Source organism: Meriones unguiculatus, chromosome 16 (genome assembly GCF_030254825.1).
Source record: "Meriones unguiculatus strain TT.TT164.6M chromosome 16, Bangor_MerUng_6.1, whole genome shotgun sequence".
Classification (NCBI taxonomy): domain Eukaryota; kingdom Metazoa; phylum Chordata; class Mammalia; order Rodentia; family Muridae; genus Meriones; species Meriones unguiculatus.
The window spans coordinates 29,956,308-29,974,882 of record NC_083363.1 but is presented as its reverse complement, the minus strand read 5'-3'; the positions used below and the strand labels follow the sequence as shown (position 1 = coordinate 29,974,882).

General features: G+C 47.0%; 1 protein-coding gene across 22 annotated transcripts in view; it reads right to left on the bottom strand.

Moving 5' to 3' along the window:
* Positions 1-4,862: 4,862 nt before the first annotated feature.
* Positions 4,863-18,575, bottom strand: part of Trerf1 (transcriptional regulating factor 1) — a 207,588-nt gene continuing 193,875 nt past the window's right edge. For 17 of the 22 annotated variants that reach the window (XM_060369566.1, XM_060369570.1, XM_060369567.1 and 14 more), the window contains 3 exons: positions 14,619-14,822; positions 11,304-11,551; positions 4,863-7,366 (listed from right to left, as the gene is read on the bottom strand). In XM_060369566.1, coding sequence (XP_060225549.1) covers positions 7,045-7,366; positions 11,304-11,551; positions 14,619-14,822 — 774 coding nt within the window. In that variant the 3' untranslated portion in view covers positions 4,863-7,044. The remainder of the gene's footprint in view (positions 7,367-11,303; positions 11,552-14,618; positions 14,823-18,575) is intronic. The other 5 variants (XM_021639987.2, XM_021639983.2, XM_021639986.2 and 2 more) reach the window with 1 other exon arrangement.

Below are 18,575 nucleotides of genomic sequence, written 5' to 3'. Positions count from 1 at the left end.
CCTCCTGTCCTTCCGGGTGGGTGACCCTCCTGTCCTCAGCTGGGTGACTGTGCTGCACCCATAATGTTGGTGACAGAACAGCTTGGAAAGGACTCTCACTTGGGTTACCCAATCTCATCCTCACGGAAATAATCTTAACTTTTTGGTAGAGAAACTGAGGCTCAGAGGTGAGTTGACTTGGCCAAGGTCATATGGTGAGTTACAACTGAACCCATAATCGTGAAGGGTCACAATCCTAGTTCAAGGCCCGCTGGACTCATGCAGTGCTCTAGTTCTGTCTGACGATGACCGGCTGTTGATGTCTCTTTTGGATGAGAGGACTAAAGCTACCACTGTCCTCTTCACCCCATTTCACAAAGACAGTTTTATCCTGCTCATCGGAACCAGAGAGGTGTGCTCAAAGCAGCCTTAGGAACTGGGTGTCCCCCTTAGAGGCCTTGGCCTTTGCGGTGGTGGGTTCTCACAGCTGAGAGTCAGCTCCTTCAGCACTCCACATGTGGCCACTGCAGCTGCCGTTGGTTCTGATTTCCCCACGTCTGTGCTCAAATGTGGGGTTTACTGAGATCCTCTTGTCTGCCTCACCTGAGCCATGTCATAGGACAGAGCACTGTATTTTAGTGTAAGGCCTCAGGGGCAAGTGTGTAAGTTAGGGTCTAAAGTTAGGGCTTCGAGTGCTGTGACATAACACCATGACCAGAGCAACTTGGGGAGTTTATTTGTCTCACACTTCCATATTATAGTTCATCATCAAAGGAAGTCAAGACGGGAACTCAAGCAGGACAGGAACTTGAGGCAGGAGCTGATGCAGAGGCCAAGGAGGGGTGCTGCCTACTCGCTTGCTCTTCAGGACTTGCTCAGGCTGCTTCCTTATAGAACCCAGGACCGTGAGCTCAGGGGTGGCCGCACCCACCTCCATCATCATAGGAAATGCCCCAAAGGCCTGCCTACAACCCTCTCTGAGGAAGGCATTTTCTTAATTGGTCTTCCCTGCTCTCAGATGATGAGCTTGTGTCAAGCCGATATAAAACCAGGCAGCACACAGCATAAAGGAAAAAGCCACGGTTTTGCCAGCAGCAGAGTTGGCATGATAGGGCCAGTCACTTTCATATTCTGCATAATCCCCACATTTGCACTGCGTGTTGCAAAAAGGAGTCAGCTCATACATGCTGTTCTTAGCTTAGCACACACACACTGGGCATGGTTTGCTTGGTCCATGTGAACTCCTCTTCCCGATCCAGATATCCCTGGAAGAGTTTTGCTACTAACTAGAGGCATGATTTTTCCCTCAACATATTTTATTTATTAATTTTATGTATGTGCATGGAAGTCAGAGGACAGAAAACTGTTGGTTCTCTCCTTCCACCATGTGGGGCCTGGGAACTTGAACTCAGATCTCCAGGCTTGGCAGCAAGCACCTTTACCTTTGAGTCATCTCGGTGGCCTCTACATTTGGGTTTTCAAGAAGTGTTTGGGGCCAAAGATCCACAGAGTCAGGGATGAGTGCACGGAGTGATAATGAGAGAGGCAGAGACACCCCCAGTCTGGGAGACCTGGCCAATCACTGCCCAGAGCAGGGAGAGTGACCCCTGAGTGACAGACACCTTTGTCATCCCATATCATCTCCTGGGAAGAGCCGAGACTTAAGATTAGTTATTTTAGAGACTGGGTTAGCCCACAGTCTCTTCCGCTCGACAGCACCCTGAATGAGGCACAGTTTTAAAGACTCAGTTCCTGTCTCTGCTCGTTGGTTTCTTTAGGCCCCAGGCGGCAGGTGGGTCTGGAAACTCCAGGCATACACAGGAACCTTGGCGCGTTCTGGAGTGGGCAGTTACCACAGTTCCCTTTCCTGCAGTTGGAACTTTTAAACATCTGGCTCAACCGAGAGGAACAGTTCCAGTTAGTTCTACAAGAACGCCTTGCTTTAGGCCCAGAAAACAGCTGCAGGGTAAGTAGGTTAAATCCTATTTTGACTGTACCAATTGTTTTTGTTTTTTTCAAGATAGGGTTTCTCTGTGTAGCCCTCGCTGTCGTCCTGGAACTAGCTTTATAGAGCAGGCTGGCCTCCAGCTCAGAGATCAGCTTGCCTCTGCCTCCTGAGTGCTGGAATCAACGGTGTGTGCCAACGCGGCCTGACTATCCAATTGTTCTGCTTTTAATGAGAGTCCTCTTCAGAAGATTTGTTCTCTCAGCTGGGCTCAGTAGTGTATGTCTGTAAGCCCAGCACTTGGGGAGGCAAAGGAAGGCAGATTTATGTGAGTTTGAGGTGAGCCTGGTCTACAAAGTGAGTCCAGGACAGCCAAGGCTACACAGAGAAACCCTGTCTCAACAAACAAACAGATTTGTTCTCTCCCTGTATGTCTGTTTGCACTGTGTGTGATATGCATGTTTGTGTCCTGGAGGTCAGGGTGGAACTCAGAAGTTGGTTCTCTCCTCCCACTTTGTAGGATCCAGGGATCCAACTTGGTGTTAGGCCCGGCCACTCTGTCTGCTGAGGCATCTTACCATCTCTTTTGAGACAGAGTATTGTGTGGCTCAGCTGGCCTAGAACTTGCCACGTAGCCAAGGGTGGTCTGGAAATCCTGACCCTCGTGCTTCCACGTCCCTGGCACTGGGATCATAAGCAAGCACCATCACGCCTGACTTTGCCTCTCTTGCATGAAGGAAGCGTTCTTACCCTTCTACAGCTTTTCTGTTGTTGCTGTAAAGAAGCACTCATTTTATTTTCCTCAAACATTCTTTTACAGTTCTTTTATGTAGACATCTGTGGTCCACAGAGCGCATCCAGTTTTTTAAAATGCCTTCCAAATTATGTTTGGATTAAAACTCCATCCAGTTGTCTGGAACACACATCTCTGACCTGGGGAAGACAGTCCTGTGGAATTCAGAATTCAACATTTTTTCTTTCCTTTATTTATTTATTTTTTTAAGACAGGGTTTCTCTGTGTAGCCTTGGTTGTCCTGGACTTGCTTCGTAGACCAGGCTGGCCTCAAACTCACAGAGCTCTGCCTGCCTCTGCCTCCCTGAGTGCATGAGCCACATTTCCTGGCTTGGAATTCAACTTTCATTCGCAAAAGAATGAGTGCTCTTCCTTACACAGAGCATGCCCGGGCAGAGAGGCTTTAGCAGACGACCACAGAGGACTGGCTATGAAATGCCCCGAAGGTGTGTGTGGGGAAGTTCTTGGTATTAATTGAGTATAAACTTTGCTCTTCCGATGGTGAGGTGGAGCAGCCTCCCCCCCCCATCTGCGTTTGCTCAGTATTCAATTCTTCTGAGTGAAGCAATTGGCACAGCCATCTTTGCATACACAATTACAGGACTGAAAGTGTCTAGTACAGGTCATGGAGACAGACTGACTGAATGAGTGCAACAGTGGGACTGGAATCTTGCTAAAAACTGACTCAGTTTACAACCCTGGCTGTATGTTTACTGAACCTAGACCAGCTATTTTGATATAGGATGATACAAAAAAGATTAAAGTTCTAAAAAGGACAAACTGTATCAAACACAAAATCTCAAATTTCTTCTCAAGTTTACTGCTGACTAAAAGTAAACACATATAAATTTTGGAAATTCATATTAAAATGCTAATAAATCAGGATAAACCTATTGTTGAGGACTTACGGTAAGATTTCTTTTCTTTCTTGTCTTGAGGGGAGGGTGGACGGTCACAGAATGTAGGCCCGGCTGACCTGGAACTGGCAGAAATATATAGACCAGGCTGGCCTTGAACTCTCAGAGATCTGCCTGCTTCTGCTTCCCAAGTGCTGAGAAGAGTTAATGGGAGGCATAGTTTGGACAATGCCATGTCTTCAAGTGGCTCATTCGTTACTCAAGGAGCAGAGATGTAAATCCTGGTCCTGGCTTCCCCAGGCAGGAACACTTTAATGAGAATAGTATCTGACCAGAAGACCTAAACTCACTGTCCACAGAAGCCACTGGACAGGCAAGATGGTGGTTAGCATTGACCACGCATCCAGAAATCGTCCATAGCCGAAAGAAGGAGTATGTGAGCAGGGTGAGACTCAAAAAAGATAACGATTGATTTCAGGGCAGCTGATGCAACACTGAGTCAGGTTTTCACAAACAAATCCGACTGTGTATTTGGTTACACTTCTACCGGTTGAAATGACCATCTTGGAGCGATTTCTCAGACAGCTGATTGGCTGGAGCGTCCTTAATGCTCTCCTGTTCTCTTCTGCAAAAGCGTCGTAATCATTTAAAGCAACAGCCAACAACAAAAAACCCAAACCAAAGCAGCTCACCGCTAACACTCAGAACAGGAGACAGCTTAGGACCTGCCAGTCCACCACCACCAACCACAACCATCACCACCACCACCACCACCACCACCATCATCATTATCATCATCATTTTAATTTAAGAAATGCACCTTTAGAGGACAGGTCTATAAAACATCTTTATTCATTTATTACATATGATGTTTAAATAGAACTTTGCTTTCCATCTTCAAACTTTTTTTTTTTTAACCCCTGGAAAATAAGACTTTTGATTCGCCTTAACAAAAACTGACCTAGGAAGGAACATTTTTAGCAAAATGTTATTATAAAATTCATTAGAAAATACTGTCCTCTTTGTTTTTCTTTTTTCCTTTTTTTTTTGCCAAAATGTTACATAAAATCCTTATTAAAAATACACACATTACAAAAGAAAAACCATGAGTTGAGCGCACACAGCACTCTGCTGTGCATTCCAGAAACATACAGTGAAGCACATTGGAGATTACGATGTTAACTTAGAACAGTGCAAACCTGAATTACATCCTGATATGAGGGCATGCAAACCGCTGGCTGAGGGTGTGCCAGAACAAAAGCGGAGCAGGAAGCAGTCACAGCCACTATTTAAAAACGTTTTCCTTTTTATTACATTAATTTTCTTCAAAAATACTTTTCTTTACAATAGAACTCCTAGAAAATATTTACAACCTTCCTCTAATAAAATATAACAGCAGTTAAATATATTTGAAAATAAGATGGGTTTTTCCATAAAATAGATCTGTTAACTTTTTATATACAAGCTTTCTCAAAGGGAGTCTAAATTCATTACTGAAAAACCATCGAGTCAGTGGGAGCCGTGTGAAGAAGACATCAACCATTGGGAAGGGGGTGGGGTGGGGGCAGCTAAAACACAACACGCACATGCAGGTAGAATCATTTCCGGGGGGGGAAAAAGTGCAATTTTTAATAGGAAGTCAATTAAACTTTAAGTTGATAGTTGGGAAATACAAACTCAAGATATCTGAACTGTCATTAAGGAGGAGTTCTTTGGTTCTTTCAACTCAAAATATTCCTTATGCTATACTGCATGAAAAATCAAAATTAATTGTGCATTGGATATTGGCGGTGGCAGGTCAGTTTATTCCTAAGATTTCCGACTGGGCAAATCCCCAAGCGAAAGGAGGACACGGACCTCCTGGAGTTCTCTGGGCATTTGCTCTTTTCTGTAGCTAAACAGACACAAAGACAGACAGGGCCCTGCGGTCCGCTGAAGAGTGGCACCCGGAAAGGAAGCTCATGCAGTTTTGAACTCAACCCTTCTGAGGGCAATGACAGGCTAGAGACAACCCTTTGAAAAGATAGCAAGGAAAACATACCCCCCCACCCCGTTCCCACCTCGAAAGGACCTCAAGATGCTTCTAAAAAACAGTGATGGAAAGGAAAAGAATCTTTGTAAATAGTCTTCCCCTTGTGGCTCTCCTGAACTCAGAAGCCACTGCCTGAGTGAGGGCTGTGGTGGGCCACGGTGCCCTGGCCACCAGTATATGCCAAATGGTTTTGTAGAATCCACCGTGAAGGGAGTCCAGCCCCACTCCTCTGCTAGGATGCTCTCCAATGCCGAGCTGATCATGGGCCGGCACAGTGGTCCAGCGCGACAGCTGTACTTACACAGAGATGGGGAGCTAGTCTACTCAAGGAGGGGTCAAGACCTGAAGACACCTGGCCTGGAGGCCACAGAGGGGAGGCTGACTGCCCTCCTCCATGCCAGGGGCAGCGTTCCAGTCTGTCTGTGCCCTAACAGTGGGAGGGAGTCAGCCCAACTGAGCACAAAAGCCTGGGCAATGACAGTTTTGAAGGATTACAGGTTTATTGCCTTCAAGTACAATTGGCGCCCCCTGCTGTCAGGGGCAGAGCAAAGTCATGTAGCTTAGAGAAGTCCAGGATTGCTTTGGTAAGTGACTTGGAACGAATACATTCATTGTCTGAATGCAAGCACTGTAGCGAACTTCGATCTGAAAACATTTTTGTTGGTTTTCAAAGCAGTTCCCATTGCATCTGCTATCTCTATGTGTTAGAAAACCCTATCTCTTTGTAGCTAACATCTAGGCAAACCTCAGTCCCGCACACACAAGTTAGAGCAAATCAGAGTGAAAAAAGGTTTCACAGTATGTTCAAGTGGTGCAAAGTAAGTTCAGAACTCCACTGGCCATGAACCATGTTGAAAAAAAAAAAAAAAAGGAAAAAGAGAGAAAGGAAAGAAGGAAGAAAGACAGACAGACACAGGTTCTTCTGACCTGTGAGAGAATGCTTTCTGGCAGGTCAGAACAGAATAAAAATAATTCTTGGTGGGGAAACATGGCCTAAAGTCCCAGCATGAATGGGGTAAACTGCTTCCTACACACACACACACACACACACATACACACACACACACACACACTGACACATATTCACAGCAAGCAAGTTTGGAGACAAAAGGCAACCAGGGTGGCTGACATTTGAAAGCAAAGCAACACGAATGTGAGGCTCACTCTGGAGGGAAAGGGCCCCACGAGAACACAGCCCAGATGAGACACCTCTTAAAGACAGTTGTGCCAATTTTTTATTCCCCCCCAACCCCCAACAAAAACAATGTAAAAGAAGGTAAAAGAGAAAGAACTGGATTTTTCCCCTCCCTTAACCTGAAGAAAAGGACCACTTTTTAAACAGGTCGTTTAAAAGGGTTTCAAAGGAGCAGGAAGTCCTGGTTCTCCTGAGGGTGGAGGTGGAGTGTGGCTTCTGTGTCTCTGGGTGATGGACGGGGACTCAGAGTTCCGTATCACCTTGAAGCAAGACCGAATCTTGTTCATCCAAGAGAAGATCTGTGCCCACCACCTCGGCCTCGTCCATGACACCTAACTGCTGGACCACGTCGTCCTCCAGGATGTCCACATCCTTGACCGGCTTCATCAGACTCAGCTGGTCCAGGGGCAGCAGCTCAGGTGCCCCCACCGGCCCCGTAGTCCTCTCAATGGTGGCTGCCATTTCTGCTGCAAAAGCTGCCTTCTGAGCCTTCTGCCTCTGCTGCTCCTCCTGCTGCCGGTGGGTCTTCATGTGCGCATTCCGGCTTTTGATCTTGAAGAAGACCCTGAAAAGGCAGGAGAGGACAGCCTATGAGACCCCCGGGAGACCTGAGAGCCTGGAGATAAAGATGACCACTTTCCTGCAGCGACTGAGGGGGGGGTGTTGCAGGGTACGGGTCTGGTTTGTGGTGGCTTCCTCCTGCTGTGACCAGCCATCTCTCTGAGCATTAGGAGGAAGAGGAATGGCGGCGACAGGAAAACACTGATGGTGTGTCCTGTTTCCTTCCTGTGTCCATGGAGACCTTCTCGAAGGCTGCCTCGTCCATCCGCAGGCCAGCAGGTGCTCTTGCCTCTCCCTCCTATCACTAACCACTCTCTCTGCACCGGAGAATCCCAAATTCTGCTGATGAGCCGTCTATCTCACCATTAAATAGCTCAACCTCTACCCTGGCTTCTGGTCCTCCTCTTCCAGTTAAGGGGCTTGAAGGATCTGCCCCCCCACACATGGTACACCCCTTTTCTCACTCCACTTTTTCCAATCGGGCTCTTACTCCTTGTACTTCAACCTCACTGGGCCCATCAGGGTCACTAGTGACCCTGTGTGGCCAGTTCCAATGGCCTTTCTTCACACTTCACTGGGCTGGGCTGCAGAGCCCCAGCTGTCATTCCTTGTCACTGCAGAGCCCGCTTGGCTACCATAGTTATCATTTCACACTGTTCCCTTTAGACGGAGGCGGGTCTCGGCTAGGAGAGCCTTCATCCTCTCAGAAAACATCCAGCCATGTCTAGAGTCACATTTGATTGTTGGACCTGCCTCGGGAGATAGCTGTCTAGCACCAAGCAGAGGCCAAGCAGAGGCACTGCTAAATGTCTTATTTGCAAGGCCAGCCCGTCTGCCCCAAGCAAGGAATCATGTGATCCAAAATGTCAATAATGTCCACAACCCTGGGATAAAAGGATGCCAGACTCCTTAGATCAGGGGTCAAGCCTGTTCGTTATTCTAGCCACTGGCACGCAACTGTGTCTGTTGATTTTCCCTACTGCTTTTGGGATATGATGGGAAAGTGAGGTGTTGAGTCAGAGAGCATCGTGGCCTGCACATTTTCCATCTAGGGCATCTCCAGGAAAGTTAGCTCAGACATAAGCCTGCGTTTGTGGAGAAAGACTAGCATAAATGCCATTTAGTCACTCTCCCAAGCTAACCAACACTCAACCAATCAGCCAGACAACCAAACCACCAAACAACCCCCCTCCCGCTGCCTGAGTTCCACAGGTTGAGGATTTCTAGCTGGACATGTTGAAAATTAACATGATTTGAGCAGCTGAAAGAGGTCGTCCCTGAACTTGTTCAATGTTATTCCTACCAGAAAAAAAAAAATCTCAGGAAACATTCTGGTTTTCATAAAGTCTTACTCAGATTTCTGACAGGAAAAGATATTTAGGGGCAGGGGAGAGGCTCGATGGGTAAAAGCATTTGCAGAGACAGTCTGATCACCTTGAGTTCGAGCCCCAGGACTCATATAAAGAGGAAGGGAGAGTACTGACTCTGTAGAGCTGCCTCCTGATCTCTCATGTGTGTCCTGGCATGTACGTGGGCGCGCGTGTGCACACATGCACACACACCCTAATAACCGATAAAGCCAAAAAGAAAAAAAGATCTCAGGTAACATAAAGGCAAGACAAAAATAATATATCCTCAGTGCATGGTTTTAAAAAGCAGCTGGAACCATGAAATATGAGGAGAGTGGCCCCTTGCCCAAATGCGTCAGATGTTGGACATCTGTACACAGTGAGATTTCCTGCACATGGGACCTAAGTCTAAGCATGAGGCCCACATGCTTTATACCCACTTCTTACACACAGCTCAAGGGACTTTCATACTTTTTTTTTTTTAAAGATAAGATCTCTTGTAGCTCAGTTTAGCCTTCAACTCCATACAGCCAAGGATTACCTTAAACTCTGGATCCTCCTGCTTCTGCCTCCAAAGTGACGGGACTATAAGTACGTGTCACTGCACCTGGCACCCATCCACCCATGTATGTATGTATGTAGGTATGCATGTAGGTATGCGTGTATCTATCCATACATCTGAGGCAGGCTCTCACAAGATAGTGCAGGCTGTCTTTGAACTTGTAATCCTTTTCTCAGTCCCTGGGGGCTAGAAATACGGGTGTGCGCCACTGCATCTGCACGGTTTTCAGTCATTTTTGAACGAAGCAAACTTCCATGGTTTGGCATTTTCCATTTGCAGGGTCAAGTGCCCGCTTACAAAGTTGTGGACTTTAAGATTAGGGGCCCTCACCCTGCCGAGCTTTTGCCTGAGGAGGCCTTAGTCTTCCCTCAGTGGAATACCCCGATCTTACAGAGAGGGCGCCTGCCTCCTTTAGTGCAGGCTGCTTCCTTCATTACATGAAGTGACAGTCCTGCTGGTCAGTCTGGGGCTCATTTCTCCCATGCGTCCCTCAGTGTGTGACGGGCGGCAGAGCTCAGTGGCTGAAGTGCAAGAGGCCAGGCGAGCCTGAGTGTTCTGAAGTCTAAGCATGAGGCTCATCGGTTTCAGGTCACCTTCACGCATGGCTGAATTTCCTCGGTCCCAGTTTCTGTCTTCTAAATGTACTCGTGTGGCAAGGCCCCTCTATAATTTTAGTAAATTACCTGTATGTGTGCCTACACATGCACACACACGGGTGTACACTCCCATGGCATGAGGGAGTCAGGAAACAACTTTCTCTCCTTCCACCACGTAAGATCTGGACCTGGTGGCCAGTACCCTGCTGAGCTGTCTCGTCAGCCCCTGCAGGGCTGTTCTCAAGAGGAAATGAATGAACGAGTATAAAACATCCGTTTCAAACCATCTCAGGCAAAAGCTGGAGGACCCACTCATTGGTGAATGCTACGGAGTTGCCTGATATACTTAAATATAATTGGTCTTTATATTTGGTTATTATTATTTATAGGAATGGGTGTTTACATGTAATTCTGTGTCCTACATGTGTGTGGCACCCGTGGGGGCAGGAAGAGGACATTAGGTCTCCAGGCACTGGAGTTAGTTAGCATGGCTGTTGGTTACCATCTGGGTTCTTAGCTACCATCGGGGTGCCGGAAGCAAAGCCAGGTCCTCTGGAAGAGCAATCAGTGCCCCCAGTTGCTAAGCCGTCTCCATAGCCCACTTGACACATTGTATGCCAACATGAAAGCTGGGGCCCCCACTGGCCTCACTTATGGAACCAGGAACATTTTCCTTTCCAGAGCCACCTGGTAGGGACCGCTCCAGATGCCATTCCTTATACATCTGAGGCATTAGGGACTAGAGAGAGACTCAGTATGACCCCTTCCACCTCTCAAGCTGTGATAATGCTGTGGCCCTGAGGTTAGGCACACTCACTGAGAAGCAAGCTTCGAAGGAGCCATGTATTTGACCGCTAGATAGGCTCCCTGTAACGTAACACTGTAACAGTGTAACAGTGTTCTTAACCTCTGAGCCATCTCCCCAGCCCCTGACTTTAAATCTTTATTTGTAAAATAAGCATGGAGACAGCTTGAACTGAAAGGAGTTTTTCTCTGTGAGGACTGAGTTCACACACATGAAGTATGTGATGGAGTAAAAGCCCAGTATTCTAACATTTACTGTTCCCATCCACTGTTAGCTGTTGTTTTAAGTTATGGTTAAAGGGACAGGGATAAAAATAGGCCTTTTCCCATGCATGGCCTCTAATCAACTAGATGTGCCAGTTTGCATCATTATGATATAAAGGATATGCCTTGCCCCTTGCCTTAATGTGATGGTAGAGAATTCTGTAATTGATTAGTGATGTCTGCTGTGGGCAGAACCATGAATGGAGGTTGTGAGAGCCACCTGCAGACCGTGGATGCTATCCAGGGGAGTCCTGAGAGTCTGCTTGTTGGCTTATTTATTTCTTTTTCCCCAGTTGAAGAAATAGCCGCCACAGAACAATCGTTCATTTTGACCTTGGGTTTGGTGCCTGCTCCAAGTATACCTACTTGCCACACTCCTTGCAGGGGAAGATGGTGGTGGGGTCTGTCTCCCCGCTGGTGGTGCTGTGAGACGGTGAACTCTTTACCGAGCAGTACCCACTCTGGTTGCCGCCTGGCTTCTGCTTCCCAGAGGGGACAGCACCTCGGGTCTTGGTCACCTGGTTGGTGCCACCATGGATGCGGGCGTGGCCGTTCAGTGCCTGCCGGGAGCTGAACACCTGGGGAAGAAATGCAGTGACATGACATCTACAGTCCTGAAAAGGAAATTAGGCTTGTTAGTCACTTGGCGGTAAAACACATGATACATGAAACAGTACAGGGTTCATACAAGCAAACACTGGGCGTGTGCCACAGAGAGCAAAGCTCAGATACCCCAACCACAAGCTCTGTGCCAAAAACTTCCCTCACTGGTCTAACCTGAGCCCAAGGCAGTGTGGCTCAGTACGAAGGACAGAGCTATAGTCTCAAAGTCAGGAGACCCAGCATGTAGCTCTAACTTCTAACTCCATTGCACCGAACACAGGCCATTAAACCACTTGGCTTTCAAATCCCCCCGCCCCCACCTCATGTGCAAAATGAGAGGCATTAGAGCTTCCCTCAGTAGCCTGTTTTAATTCTTGCTGCTTTCTGTGATGCTGGGCATAGAACATGGGCCTCATGCTTGCCAGGTGAATGCGCCTACTCTGGCCTACACCTGCAATCCAAGTGCACTGCAGAAGATACATTTAGGACACCCGCCCCCCCAAAAAAACAAAAAACAAAAAAAACAAAACAAAAAAAACAAAAAACTTGGGGCTGGAGAGATGGCTCAGTGGTTAAGAGCACTGTCTAGTTTTCCAGAGGTCCTGAGTTCAGTTCCTAGCAACCACCCGGTAGCTCACAACCATCTACATTGGGATCTGATGCCCTCTTCTGGCTCGCAGGGCACTTATAAAAAAAAAATAAGTGGAGAGTGAGAGTTTATTTTTTTAAAAAGAAAAGACTCCCAAACTTTAACAGTCTTGGGGACAGGGTGTTGCTCTGCAGGCCGGGCTGGCCTGGAACTCACTATGTAGATCAGATTGGTTTTAAACATGAGGCAATCCTCCCACCACTGTCTCCTGAGTGCTAGAATTACGAGTGTGTGTCACTGTGCCTGGCCAAGAATAAGCAGACCAAAAAAAAAAGAAAAGAAAAAAAAAGGCTTAACCATGGTCCAGGCTGGCCTTGACTTCACCATGTAACCAAATTCCTTATTCTCCTGCTGGGAGTGCAGGTGTCTGCCATACATAATGCCTGGCTAGTTTTTCAAGTATTGACACAGAGCAGGGCTTCTTGGCCTCAGCATTACGGATTCTTGGGGCTGGACAGTTGAGGACTGGCCTGCGCACAGAGCTATACATCAGCATCTGTGCCTCCACCCACCAGATGCCAGTCCCACATCCCCAGGCTTAGCAAAAATGTTCCTGCAGGACCAAATTATCCTCTGTCCTATAATCCACAGTCCCCCAAACCAACAGTCCTTTATTCCACCTCGCTGGGTTTGGGTGGCCTCTCTTTGTTCAGCTCACGGGTCCCTTTAATTGTATTACCGAAAAACAAATCTATGTCTGATTTACTGAACCCAGCCTCCATTGCTAGGCATGGAATAAACTATCATCTTTTCCTTGACTGGGTTTTTAAACAGGCAACAAGAATGTCTATCTTGCTGAGCATGTCTGATTGAGCAAAGTAAAAGATGATTCCTTCCTCCACTTTTCCCACCCCCAAACTAAAAACCATTGCACCCTAAAACCATGAATTGAAAAAGCACACAATTTCTGAACAAATTCACCAAGAAATATTGTCATCTGCAGTCACATCTTAATCAACTCAGAACTGAAGTGATTTGGGCAAGACGGTAGTGATGGAGTGCAGAGGCCAGGCCATTAGGGGGTCAACACGCCGGCACATCTCATGTTCTCTAAAGTGATGGAAGATGCATACACTTATTTAGGGTCTCTCTGTGTAACAGAGCCCTGGCTGTCCTGGAACTCATTCTGTAGACCAGGCTGGCCTTGAACTCAGCGATCCGTCTGCCTCTGCCTCCCAAGTGAATTAAAGACATATGAGTTACCACCAGTTGGCTCAATCATATTTATTTTTTTAAGCCTTTTCATTTTTCTTAAATAAAAATCAAATGATTTTTGTTAGTAAATAAAAATCAAATGATCTGTGTTAGTATATGAACATTTTTACTTATTTATTTATTTTGAGACAGGGTCTCAGTATGTAGCTCTGGCTGGCCTTGAACCAGAGAAACCTGCTTCTGCCTCTGGAGTGCTGGGACGCTAGGCGAGCACCACCTGTCCATCCCAGGATATAAACATTTTAAAGTCTTTCTCAATACCAGCATTCAATATATTCTGCATTAGACAAGCAAAGAAGACAGTGGTGTTTCTGGGAAGAGGGTAACACCTCCAGAACTGTCTATGTCAGGCTTTAAGAAACCTGATTTGGGAAAAATCTCAGCAATTCAGACTAGTGGGATTAGGCAGACTAGCCAGTCCATGTACATAGGATCTAGGATGGGGAGCCTCAGACAACACTACCCACATCCTGTCAGGCTTCTCTGTCCTCAGTGGGGAGATCAAGAGGTCTCCCAGACTCCCCTTTAGCCTGTTCATACCATTAATTTGCTTAGTGAATTTCTGTCCCCTCAGACTGCAAAGACAAACTTTAGTTGTTTGGAAACAACTTTCTCCAATTCACTAATGTGATATCTGGATTAGAATTAGTAACACTTTATGGAATATGAAAAGCTAAACCTTCCAGAGAGATAAAACGGGAGGCAGTTCAGACACGTCACTGTGTTAAAAAAGAGAAGCCCTGGTGGGCTCTTTTAGTAAATTTAAATGCATGTTGACAAGGTACAATCTGACCTTTGGTGACATACAGGCCAACGGCCTGCCGAGTACCAGGAAACAGCATAGTAAACACGTGTACTTTCCGGAGGCCTGCTCTCGTGTAGAGCTGTCAATCACACAGCACCTGAAGGGAGGAGCCTCTCTCTCCCTCTCTCTTTGCCTGGAGTCTCACTATACACCTCCCGCAGACCAGCCTCAACACCTCCAGAGTGCTGGGATGACAAGCCTGTGCCACCACACTTGGCTTTAGGGGCCCTTTCTAAATCCCCAGCATGCAGCATTATGCTTGGCAGAGAGCACACTCAGTAACTCTCCCTTGGCCAAGTGTGGAAGAAAGGGGTGGCAATATGGCGTGACCTCTGCCAGACGTCCATCGCTCTTAGAACTAGGCACAGCTGCATGACCCCCACGTCTCCCAGACAACACAGATACTTACAGCCCCACAGTTGGGCATTTCACAGATGAAGGAGCCTGACGCTTGGCCAGCGGCCTGCATGGGTGGGCCCTCAGCGGGAGCCAGGGCAGGGGCAGGCGGTGGCTCTGGCGACTTGGGCACTTCAGTCTCCTCCTCTTTTATGGATTTCCTATCTTCCTCTGGGTCCTCTTCCTCTTCCTCGGCCTCCTCTTCCTCTTCACTTGTCTGTTGTTAATAAAGGCAAGAGGGTAAGATATCTCCAAAAGATATTTTTTTAGTGGTGGATAGAAATCACAAGCCAGGAGGTCATGGGTCACTGGGGCTGTGTCACCATGATAGGTGACAGAGTCTTAAGGGCTGCTCTCTGGATACTTGGGATCTTGAGGTCACGAATTCCTCCCACTGCACTTTGGGTCCTCCCATGATCTCTTACAGAAAAACAAAACAAAAAAACATGCTAAGGCAGAGGGGAAAGGTGACAATCCCCTGTAGGGTAGGAGGTGACAGCACAGTGGGTAAATCACTTACTACACAAGCATGAGGACCTGAGCGTCATAAATAAAAGCCTAGATAAAAACACCTAGATAAAAGCCAGGTGTGTGCAGGGTGCCTCAGTGCTGGGAGGCAGAAGTGACAGCACCCCTACAGGTTGCTGCCGGCCAGTCTAGCCAAGAAGGTAAGACACAGTCTCACGAGAGACACTGCCTCAAAAAATAAGACGAAGGGACTAGGGCAATGGACCACCTGTTAGGAGCACTTGCTGCTTGTTCAGAGGACCTAAGTTCAGGTCCCAGGACCCATGTCTAGTAGGTCACAATTGCCAGTAATTCTAGCTCCAGGGAATCTGATGCCCTCTTCTGGCTCCTGTGGGCACTGCACCCATGTGGCATGCACTCACAAAGAAATAAAATGCACACACAACTAAAATAAAGAAAGAATAAAATAAAGTCTGGAGAGATGGCACGGCAGTTAAGAGCGCTCGCTGTCCCTACAGAGGACCCACATTCAGTTCCCGGCACCCACATGGCAGCTCACAACCATTCCAGTTCCAAAGGATCTGATGTTTTCTTCTGAACTCCATGGTTACAAGGCATGAATATGGTGAGCATACATACATGCAGGCAAAACACTCACGTACATAAAAACAGAACTTAAAATAGCAAGTTACTGAGTAGGATGGGCTGGGAAAGAGTTCAGGAACTAATTTGGCTTTAGAGATTTTTATTAATTTATATTATGAATATGTGTTTGACCTGGTGAGTTTATGTGTCAGTGCCCAAGTAGCCCAGAGGGCATCCGATTCCCCAGAGCTGGAGTTACAGATAGCTATGAGCTGCTTAATGTGGGTTCTGAGTACCAAACCCAGGTCTTCTGCAAGAGCAGTAAGTGCTCATAACTGATGAGCCACCTCTCCAATCTTCTTGTTTGTTTGTGGTTTTATTTCCTTTTTAGAAAGGGTCTCCTGTAGCTCAGACTGACCCTGAATTTGCGTTGTAGCCAAGGCTTCCCTTGATTCCTGATCTTCCCACTCTTCATCTCTCCAGTGCTGGACTTCCAAGCACAGCCCAACACCACACCCAGCTTGCTTTCTTGATTTTCCTTCCTGCTTCCCAGGTGAGGTCTCACTTTGCAGCCAAGACTGCTCTGGAGTCACAATCCTCCTGTCTCAGCATCTTAGGTAACGGATTACAGACACGCATCACTATGCTTGGATAAACACAGGAGTTTAAGAAACTCTCAACTACTTGACTCTGCTGTCTTCCCAGGGTAGAGGAAGGGTGGCAGGCTCCTGCATGCCTAGACGTGGCTGAGGACCAGGAAACAGGAGTTCTCTAATATAGCATTTTTATTTTAGATAGACTTTTTAAAAACTACTCACAAGAGGTTTGCATACTTATTATGTGACACCAAATAGCCTGTAAACAGTCATCCCATTTCACAAATGAGGAAAGAGAAGGTACGTCCAGCTATCTTCCCCTGGCAGGCCGTTTGTTTCCGCCAGGTCTTTCCCATACATGCCCTGCTTATAGCAGGCAAGTTCCAGTTTGCTCATCCCGAGTCATGCAGCTCTAGGAAAAGCCTTTGATTCTTAGAATCTAGAAGTGGGAATTTCCAAGAAGAATAAAGACTTTCTGACAATTTCTACCCTGAATCCGGATCCACAAGTTTTCTCTCTCCAGTGTTATTTTATTTTTATTTATTTATTTTATTTTTGCACACCTTCCCCCCACCCCAGATTTATTTATCATTTATACAATGTTCTGTCTGCATGTTCACCTGTACAGCAGAAGAGGGCACCAGATCTCTCTATAGATGGTTTTGAGTCGCCATGTGGTTGCTAGGAATTGAACTCAGGACCTCTGGAAGAGCAGCCAGTGCTCTTTACCTCTGAGCCATCTCTCCAGCCCGTATTTTTATTTTTTAAGACCGAGTGTCATCACTATATAACCCTGGCTAGCCTAGAACTCACTATGTAGGCCAGGCTGGCCTTGAAATCAGAGATTCACCTTCCTCTGCCTCCCAAGTTCAGGAATTATAGGTGTGTGATAACCTGGCTTTCCTTTCTTTTCTTCTCTCTCTCTCTCTCTCTCCCTCCTTCCCTCCCTCCCTCCCGTCTCTCTCTTTCTTTCTTTCTCTCTCTCTTTTGAGACAGGTTTCTCTGTGTAGCCTTGGCTCTCCCGGACTCACTTGGTAGATCAGGAGAGCCTCAAACTCACAGAGATCTACCTGCCTGGGCTGGGATTACAAGTGTGTGCCACCACTTCCAGCTTCTTATTTTCATTTTTAAATTGTGTGGATGTCTTTGCATGTGGGTATGTGTGAGTGAGTACCCTCAGAAGCCAGAGGCATCAGATCCCCCAGGGCTGGAATTACAGGCTGTTGCGAGCCACTCAATATAGGCACTGGGAATTGTACTCAGGTCCTCTGGAGGAGCAGAAAGTGCTCTTAACCACTAAGTCGTCTCTCCAGCCTCTCCTGCTCACATCCCCCTTAAGACAAAGCTTTACTCTGTAGTCCAAACTGGCCCAAAACTCACTATGTATGTATTATGAGCTGGACCGTAACTCACGGCAATCCTGTGTCTCTACCTCCTGAATGCTGGGATTACAAGTATACAAAACCATATCCCAGTGGCCTCTCTCCAGTTTTGATTTAGGGGTGGGTTGCAGGAGAATGACAGAGACAACACCAGCCAACGCGAAGCAGTTAACACCTCTCCCTGCTTCCGGGCCATTCACAGGTAACACTGCGTAGATGCGCAGTCAAGAGGCCGTGGTAAGTGAGGTAAGAAACGGCCATTTTCCAGCCAATTCATTAAGACCAATTAGGAATGATCTTAATTACTTACACACAGTCCGTGGGAGCTGCACAGGCCCAGCGACCTGTTGTGGAGTGGTTGCTAGAAAAAGGCCCCCCGGTTAACCTAGAACACCCAGGTTGATGTTACAGAGTGGCCTTCTTTCTGTCACCCATCACATTTCAAATCTAGAGTCTCAGGCTACACCGTGGATGCCCTCTTTAAAAGAATGGGGACTTTGTAGTCTCGACAATTAAGTGGCCGTGGCCTCCAGTTTGGCATTTACAAGACATACTTCACAATGAAACTTCTTACAACAATGGCATTTGTTCCACGGTGCTTATAATTACACTTTTCTCATGGTGCCGATCTATTGGCTTAAGAACTCTGAAGAGAAATTTCATGTTGCCACAGGATTACAGACCGAATTCTACTGCTCGGAGGTCATGCACACCTCAGGAATGCTGATGGGTTTTTATTTCACTCTGTACAACATATTCGTCATCAAGACAAAGTGAGTCAGAGATAGGAAGATAGGGGGACTCAAACTTCAACACGCAGCACTCTGTGTCTACATGTTGGCTATTTTATGACGCACTGTAGACGGGAGCATGTAGGACAACTTCAGACGGGAACTGTGCAAACCCGGGGCAGGGAGGAAGAGATACACGCATACATAC